The sequence below is a fragment of the Drosophila willistoni genome (assembly GCF_018902025.1).
Source record: "Drosophila willistoni isolate 14030-0811.24 chromosome XR unlocalized genomic scaffold, UCI_dwil_1.1 Seg143, whole genome shotgun sequence".
Lineage (NCBI taxonomy): Eukaryota > Metazoa > Arthropoda > Insecta > Diptera > Drosophilidae > Drosophila > Drosophila willistoni.
The window spans coordinates 6,309,469-6,318,869 of NW_025814056.1; the positions used below are offsets into that span (position 1 = coordinate 6,309,469).

Below are 9,401 nucleotides of genomic sequence, written 5' to 3' on the forward strand. Positions count from 1 at the left end.
AAAAATTTATATTTCTCAGTTTAGCATAACTATTAATGACTGTGCCAAATTTGATTAAGATCGGGCGACTATATCATATAGCTCCCATAGGAACAATCGGTGGTGAACAGTGACTTTGATCAATAACTTCGTTATTTCCTAAGCCGTTCTTTCGCAAATATTAGACCTTTTACTCAAAAAACTTGCAAGGGTATACAAACTTTGACGCGGTCAAAGATAGCCCCGGCCCTCTGGTTTTTGTTTTGTTTTTGAATCCTTTAAATTTTATCAATTGGTAAAGATATTCTATATTTACATAAGTCAAACAGAGAACAAATTGAATTAAAATTGAAATGGAAATTCGGTTATGTTTTTTATGAACTTTAGAAACGATCGGAACATTCGATCGATTTCAACAACTTTTCATATTGATTGATTTAGTCACAAGTTCAAATGAACTAAAATATAACAAAGCCACGGAAAACCAATACATATATTGTACATGGAAGACTTGTAGTTACTTTGTCTTTCCTTTTTTTCTGCTTTTTTGTCTGCTTCTCATCGTATAACTCAAAGACAGTCAGTTGACACTTCCTGAAATCAATCAAGTATCAAGGCGAAGACGTTTGCCATTTTTACGAGGCGCAAAAAAAATGTCATAAAACTTATTTACTTAGCACCGAGTGGGAGAGGCTATGGTGGGGGCAGAGAGAGCGGATGGTGAATAAAACCAAAGAAGAAGAGGTCTTAAACAAAAAGCCAGACATAAATAATGCGGCCAAGCAAAACAAAAGAAAAGCAAATCCAAGCCAAGGCAAGACAAGTCAAGTCAATAATCATAAAAAGGCACGGCTAAGAAAAGACTCCAGAGAGAGAGAGAGAGAGAGAGAGAGAGTGAGAGAGACATAGAGAAAGAGAGGGGGAGCGAGATGGAGTGGGTTGGAATGGTAGAGGAATCTTTGTTAAATTGTCTGTGAATGACAAATATTGTGTTATAATTTCGATTAACAAAATTAAGCAGTCGCACAACATTGCGTATGCGCATTATTTCATTTGTCTAAGTGTCCTGCTGACTTGGCCTCCTTTTGGGCTCAACTTTAAGTTAACAATTGCAAACTTAAAGCCTGTGAAATGGCAGTTTAATGGACAGTGACAGTTCTGTCTTGGCCCTGTCTTGTTACTAACGTGTTTGGACATGGCTAAGAAGCGTAGACAATGGCACACCCCTCAAACCACCCGGCATAAGGGTGTGGGTAAGCCAGAGCCAAATGTGCCTGGCATGACTGAGAAAACGAGAAATGTGCGTATAAAAATTGTGCTTTAAATTTTTACTCTCTTAAAAGCTTTATACATTTTTTATGCCAGCTTAAAAATATGCCACATGAAATTGATGATGATAACAACAACAAAAAAGAAACAACAAAATGGCAAAGTTCGATTAAATCAAAAACAAAAAAAAAAAAAAGACAACAACAACAATAATACAGAAAACCAACATTATTTAAAGACCTACTTTAGGCGAATAATTTAGAAAAATCATTGCATTGAACAAAATTAAATTTCAATTGGCATTGCTTAAGATTCCTAACTTGTTCAATACTTTGTACGAAACTATAACAAATTTTTTTGTTTGATTTCAATTGAATTTTGTCTTTTGTGTGGTCATATGTACATATATTGCACAATATGTGCCACATACATATATATCCCTGGCAGAAATCCAATTTCGAAATCAAAAAGGCGCACAGGATTTCTCTACTTTTCTCTCTCTCTCTCTCTCTTTCTCACTCCATGATCTCCAAAAAAAAAAGCAGCGTGTCTTGGCACTCACAACTCATCAAAATGAGCAGCGGGTACTTAATCTGATTTACTTGCCTTTGCCCAGGATAAGAGTCGAGCCACATTGGACTACTACTCCTTCGGCAGACCAAGTAAACAAGCGTCTTCATAAAAAGCGACAGCTCTGCCAGAGGATGGCCTAGACAGTACGTGTGGGGAAGAATATGAGTAGAGAGAGAGCCATGATGTAGGAGGGGACCAGCAAATAGGAGGGGACAAAGGATGGTTGTGGTGGCTGCCACAGGCTTCTCATAGCTTCGTTTTGCGGCGTTTGTGTACATCATAAAAGAACGATAAGATAACAGCTCGCTGTCTGGGGGTTTAGGTTCGAGTTTCGACTTCTTTCCACCCACCTTCTTTGTTCGTGGTCCACGCTGGCCTTTAATACACTGAGAATTAAGTGAATTTTTCATTAAGTTGAAAATAAATGATTTACAAAGAACATAAAAATCATCATATGTAGATATGTAAGAACTTCTTCCTTGACCCCTTGAAACTAATCAAGTGCATTTTTCATTAATAAAAATATACCTGTAATATTTTATATACCTAAAGTTTAATTTTTGATAGGCTATTCAAATTTCTTGATGGATTTCATCTGTGCCTTAAGTTAGAACTTACTCAAACGATAAGCATAACTGCTTATTGATTTCGATTGATATTTAATATAAGTGATTTAATAAGTACATTGAGAATATCTTGAAACAGTAAAAATTTCTGAAATAGCTATAGTCAAACATAAAATATGAAATATAGTCAAATATCATCGTACAGTAATAATCAAACTGATTTACATGCAGTAAAAATCGTCATAAGTAAACAAAAAAAAAAAAAATAGTATCCTCTTTATTATTTTAAAACACTTTTTAATTTTTAAATGGATTTTCAAAGCGATAAGGGTATTTGGACTTTGCTATAAATTATAAACCATTGTTGCTTATTATATACATATTTGATTTTTGCTGCTTTGCCTTATATGTATATATGTATTACTTACATATATATATGTATGTATGCACCCTATTGGCGGAGCCATCCTTGCTCACTTATTTTTCTTGTCCTCCTTGCTGCTCGACATTTCTTTAGTGTGATTTATTTTGGCACAGCACAATGTACTTTCTTTTCAAATAAATCATAAATTTCAACGCACTGTTGTTTGCTGGTCCGCTTCTGGTAAGCTTCTTCATCTACGTCTCCATCGTTTTTGGCCGTCTCCGCTTCCACCACCGCCTCTTCATTGCCATCTCTTGGTCGTGGTCGTGGCCGTGGTCGTTTTCCTGTTTTCAAGCTTGAGCTCTTTGGTGTGGCCTATGGCCGGATGGCGACAGAAATTGAGTTATCCAAAACAAAAAAGGCAAAAGGCTATCTCTAAACAGAAATATATATGTGTATGTACTTTAGTCGTATAGAAATTTATTGTATTTTTATGGCACTTTTGGCCTAAGCCTTGGAAACATTTTGTTTGAAAAATGTAAAATGCCATCCCCAATTCCTGCCCCCAGGGTCCAACCATCAAGCCATCAAGCCGGGGGGGCCCAACCGAAGAATTATGAGCTAAACGCGACACGCATGCCTTAAGGGAAGTGGATATTCTCCCACTCTACCTCCCCCCCATTCTCTTTCTCCTCTCCCTCTCTTCCTCTCTCTCTTAGAAAACCAAAATAAAAGTGACCACATTTTCTGCTTATGATTTGTGGTGGACTGTGTCAAGTGCCAACAAGAAAACTCACAGTCTAATCTCTGACCAGAAGAATGGGTATTATATAAGGAATTTAAAAAATTTCTTTCTATTTAATTTACTAAGTAATTTTCTGAATTTTTAGTTTTATTAGTGCAATTATCACAATTTTTCTGCTAATAACATGTATAGAAAAACAAATTTCAATATCATATGCGTGTGACTTGATGATCCTTTTGTATTTCATCGATTTGAACTTGAATCGGCACACGATAAGCGCTCTGTGCCATCATGGAAACCAATACCATTTCCACAAGTATTAGTATATTGATGACAGCTATTAGAAAAGACAATCAAAATTAATATCTAAATGGCAGCACAAGACGGGAGAACAATGTGATTGATGGCACTCACTTTGCTTATACACTGTGTGATTAATGGGATACTCTCCGCCCATTTGGATGCTATCGAGTTGGTCATACAAAATCAAATACTGCAACTTACAGAGCATCACAACCAATTGCAGGCAGAACATTTTCTTTCTCAACTGATAATCGCCGCGCAATTTGGTGATCATACGCACGGTGACTTGCAGTGACCAGACACCCATCACAATGGACGCCACAATGAAGGGTATAAAGAACAGCATCACCTGGTGGTACAACTGTCGATCGCGATAGTAGAGTATATTCATCACAAGCATAATGGAACCCTGCCAGAAGGGCATTTGCCACACCATGTATCTGGAGATGCACAGCTTCGCTTTGGTCGGCACTATCATGGGTAAACAAAGGCAACAGCAGCAACACGGCGGCGTATTTATCTGCACAGCCTCGCCCGCATTCTCTTTGGCATAGTTTTGCTCTGAGCCCACATAGCGAAAGAGTAGTATTCGAAATATGGGACCACCGACCATAAACATAACATGCATCACTGTGTGGCACATGAACCATGAATATGGTATTAAGATGGTAACCAATGCAGCCAACGATATGATTGGGTAGAGGCTGACCATTCCAATGGATGGTGTACGCAATGGTTTATTCAGATGACGACGCATTCGCGATACTGTTGTCGAGTATATGGAAATGTTCAGGATGGTCAAAAGTGTTCCCACAAAGATGGCCAATGTGAGAAACGCATTCATATCTGCAAGACAAAAGGGAAATGAACAAAACAAAAATACATGAAATTCACAATTTTGGAAATTCACATTAAAAACTCACTTGAATAATACTCCGCCAGAGTTGGGTGTGTTCGAATACTGAGTGTTTCATTTATGCCATCCTTAAGATTTAGATTTGAATTATCTTCCGGTGTCAGCTCAAGCTGATTCCAATCCTCACTGGCATTCATCGTTTATGTGTATGTATATGTGTGGGTGTGGATGTGTATGTGTGGTTTTGTTTGCTTTTAAGTATATTAATTGTTTGTATTCGATGATAAATTCAAATTGGGGGCAAGTTGGTCCGGCGATGGCGGCTTCCTTGTGTAATGTTAAATTTAACTCTGTTTGATTTTATTTCATTTTTCTGGCTTCACATCTTTATCATTGTTCAAGCAACAGAGTTTGCTTAACTATTTATTAGCATTTATAAATGTATCTTAAAGTTTGCATTATACGTTAGATATTTTTTGTTGGGAGTGCTAGATGCAAGAGACGACAAAAAAGAATAATAAAGATAAATTGAGATAAACAGAGAAAAGGAGACTAAGAACATAGAGCTTTATAAAAGTGTCGACAGGATGATATCCATGATATATATATTAAACAACTGGTGGACAAAACAAATGCACGTGACAAGTTCTAATCTGGTGTCTGTGTCTGCTTTGTTTTAAATGAATAATTCATTTAAGCCAAGCTAAGAGATGCTAACTAAGAGTCTAGACGAACACATTATACCCTAGAGCACAATGACCTGCGAATTGAATGGAATTCTAGAGAATTCTCATTAGCAGCCTAAAATGATTATACATATAAATCTTATTAGAGGAGTTTTAATTTCATAACCTACCATCCATTAGTTAGTCCTGTGATATATCCTTTTAGTAAATTCGAATGAGTGTGAACTGAACCTTGCGGCTTCCTATAACCAACTGAGGAGCTGACATATGATTTCGTTTGTATTTGTATGAATTAATCACGTGATTTGGTTTCTCTCTCGCACTCTCTTTGCCCTTTTGGTCTCCTCGTTTTATTTATTTCTAACAAGTATTCATTCGATTTGAATCGAAATGAGATTTGAATCGGTGGTACCAAACAGACACAGACACAGACATCGATTAGACGATCTAAAAGAGTATGAATAATTCATTGTGACAAGCAGCTTGAAAGAAGTGGACAAACAAATCCTCTTACACAAAATAATCAAATGACTACGAATATACTCTCACTCTGCCGCCGATCAACCTAAATGACATAAATATTAAGTAAACGATTGCAAGACCTTTTTTCTTAGTTAGTTATGCCTTTAATTAATTGTAATTTACCACCAGCTTTGGCCTTACTTATTGCAGTTAAGGCAAAATAAGCGTTTTAAAGGTCTTGCCCCATTGAGGTTACTTATTTCTTAACCTAACGCATAATATTCAACTAGATACCTAGGCCATATATATTTTGGCCAAAAGAAATATGCAAATCATTGCCATTAACTGAAACTGGAACTGGAACCGAAGCTGCTTAACAAGATTCACCCCAAAAAGCCGGACTCCAAAACACGTGACTTCGACCTAGGGCAATCGAAGAGAGCGCCGCCAACAACAACTCGGAAGAGAAAGACCACAAAGACTCATCCAGCGGCAAAACAAAAAACTCGTTTCCCAACGACCAACCGGCCATACCAAAAGAAAGAAAAGTATCAAGCGAATCGGGGAGTCGACTACAAGTTACCCTAAACAATTTTTCTCCATTACAATTTTCCACTCACCAACTATATATTTCTAATATAAAAATGAAATAATTTATTTCTTTTCTGTACCTTTTATTCAGATTGCTTGATTTATTCACTTGAGTTCAGAATTTTGACATCTTCTTAATTTTTTTTCTGCAAGATCTAACAGAAATGGTCCATGGGCTATTTTGGCTTTAATAGAAGATGGTTAAGAAGGTTCACACTTCTAGTATACCATTTTAGGCCAGGTTTAGAGGGTATTCCAAACATACTTATTTCGTTGTGTGCCTCATTGCACACATATATTGGGTTATGTAAGCTCTCGTCTTTTGTTGTGATTGTCCATTTCCCCAAAACCGGTTTTTCAGTTAATTACAACAACAAAAACCCAACAGGCAAAACAAAAAATTAAGGCGCAAGTGATTATAAAACTAAAAAAAAAAAAAAATTGCTCAAAGTACGCTATAAAAAAAAATTAAGTACCCATATACTCTCTTCCCAGATACAGTCACATCTTGACGACCTTCAACAAAACTGTTGAAATCATGTCAATGAACGACCTTTTCATTAAGTACGCACTGCCACAGTTGGTCTTATCTGCCAAATGGAAACGATGCCAATCAATCGATCGACCAGTCATCTCTTTTATTTCATCAGACAGTGTAAAGATTTCTTTAACCAAAAGCCAAATTAACAAAATTTCCATACAACTTTTTAACAAATAATTAGCACAGAATTCGCAAAGTTTCGTTTTTTGTGTTTAGCACATTTTTTAAATGCGTAAAACGAAGCATGAAAAAATAACTAAATGCCGTCATAAAATGAAATCTTTTTTTTTTCGCATATATTTATGGCCAGCTTGCAAATGGACTGAACACGCAATGAACAAGCCTCAAAAATTCTGAGCACTAGTGGCCCTTTGGATTGCAGCCAAACTTGATCAATATTGACATGATTAAGTGTAAAATAATTTAGAAGATTTCATACTAATCCAAACATACAATATTCAAAAAAAGATCTGTAAAGATAGAGTCTCAAAAAATGAACTTTGCCATAGCTTGTTCTGGTCTGCCATCTAAAAAGAAAATGGGGCATATGAATAAGGTACAATAATTAAATAAAACGATCGAAATGAGTACCGAGAGAGGTGAGAGAGAGATTAAGAAAACGTGCCAAAAGCTAAAACATTAAAAAATAAACCCATTTAAATGTCTATATGATGACGTACGGGAAATACACTTAACAAAATTTCATTTTTAAAATTAAGGCAAAGCAATTGTTAAGGCGTTTAGCCATGAAATTGATCAATTATAAAACTTAATAATTTTGTTTTATAATATTTTGTATTATAAAATTAAACATAAATATTAGTGGGCCAATTGTCGGTGAAATAAAACTTAGCAAATTTGTCACCTTTCCTTTTGTTTAAACAAAAAAGTATGGTATTAACTAAATATTTATGCATAGACTTATTTAGGTACGTCTATCTAAGTGTGTATCCACTCTTGACATCTTTTGTGACTGTGACTTTATCACATAAATGTGGCAGACAGTTTTTTTGGTGTTTCTTTTCTTTCTCTCTTCACTTCACAGTCATCACACTTGTCTACGCTTTTTTGCGGTTAACAAATGTTTAAAGAGACAAGAGAAATATGCGCCAACAAGCAGATGGGGGGAAAAAACGTTGGCCAAGACGCGACCTTACGCAATGCCAGCAAAAAACCAAAAACAAAAAAAAAGACCAAACGAATTCAGAATGCAACTATTTAGTGAAAACATGCTATTTTATTTTATTTTATGTTAGAATTACCGAAACTGCTAAAATGCTTTGTGGTCAAGGCAGAAATGTGAAGAGTTTCGCCTTGTGGGTTTTTGCAAATGAAATTCAAATTCAAATTCATTTGCTTTGTACTCTTTGGTAATTACATTTTTTTTGAGAAGAAATGTTTTTGCTTATTTCACATTATTTATTAACCGATTGAATTGTTCAATGATATTGTTATTAATAGATTCGCGAAAAGCATATTCTCATGTTGAAATGTTGTGTAATTGTCGCACTACCACACGGTTTTATTCGTTTGCCTCGTCTTAGCTGACCTTGTGATTCGCAAACAGTTCAAGTTCAAGATGAACTACGATTACTTCAAGCGAGTAAGTGAAATTTATCTAAAACAAAAACTAAAACGAACAAAAATGCATTTTTTAAACAGAAACGTCCATCCGCATTCTGATTGATATATTCATTTGATCACGTTTCTCCAATTAAAGTCATATGCATTTCACGTTGTCAATTAAGATTATATTATATTGATTAAAAAGTTTCACATAGCCAAAGAAATTACACTAAAACGTTTCATTGAGTTTGATTGAAAAGTGTGAAAGGGTCAAACATTTCATTTATTTGTTTTGACAACTAGTTTGTTGTTACGTGTGAGTCCAACAAATTGATCACGAGAACATGTGAACACAGAAAAAAAAAAAACAAAACAAAACCTTTATACTATAGTATCGAACCTTTTGTACACAAATATCTGTAATTTTGCATAATTTCGCACGTTTCTTTAATAATGTTGTCTCTATATCTAATTTTTTTTTTGTGTGTTTGACGTTCGAACGGGCGCGTTTAATTCAAAAACTAAAATTACGATCACGAAGCAAAGCAACCAACTCATTCAACGTCTCGCTATAGACTGTGTGGCCAAAACAGCAGCAGAAACAACTGCAAAACAGCAACAAAACCACACCAACATCAACACACACACACACACATACACACGCTGACGTTGCACGATGTGCTAATCGTCAGTCGGCGATTTCAGCGTAGTCACACACAGTATTTCCAGTCTCAGGTCTCAGTCCCAGGTCTCACAATCGCTCAGCTCGACTATTATTGAGTGAGCGATCACCAAGACGGAAGTTGGGAAACTTGTGTACTCAATTTTTTGATATATTCGGCGATCGAAAGTGCAAACACAAACACAGATGTAACCGAGTTCCAGAGAAAATTCAATACT

The 9,401-nt window shown here is 35.8% G+C and overlaps 1 protein-coding gene across 2 annotated transcripts; it reads right to left on the bottom strand.

Moving 5' to 3' along the window:
- Nucleotides 1-3,631: 3,631 nt before the first annotated feature.
- On the bottom strand, nt 3,632-9,059 carry LOC6645451 (organic solute transporter alpha-like protein). Of its 2 annotated transcripts, none has more exons than XM_002068124.4 (4): nt 8,902-9,059; nt 4,723-5,143; nt 3,911-4,645; nt 3,632-3,833 (listed from the first exon to the last, which is right to left on the bottom strand). In XM_002068124.4, exons 2-4 carry the CDS (start codon nt 4,850-4,852, stop codon nt 3,706-3,708), a joined length of 993 nt encoding a protein of 330 aa, XP_002068160.1. In that variant the 5' UTR covers nt 4,853-5,143; nt 8,902-9,059; the 3' UTR covers nt 3,632-3,705. The 2 variants fall into 2 exon arrangements, with proteins under 2 accessions (XP_002068160.1, XP_046867848.1); XM_047011892.1 differs by lacking the exon at nt 8,902-9,059 and adding an exon at nt 5,512-5,635.
- Between the last annotated feature and the right edge of the window lie 342 nt (nt 9,060-9,401).

Coding starts and splice junctions, on each gene's coding strand:
- LOC6645451 (XM_002068124.4), bottom strand. CDS start 4,852: ATGAATGCCAGTGAGGATTGGAATCAGCTTGAGCTGACACCGGAAGAT. Junction 4,646..4,722: donor TCTGGCGGAGTATTATTCAA/GTGAGTTTTTAA, acceptor TTTGTCTTGCAG/ATATGAATGCGTTTCTCACA. Junction 3,834..3,910: donor TCACACAGTGTATAAGCAAA/GTGAGTGCCATC, acceptor CTTTTCTAATAG/CTGTCATCAATATACTAATA.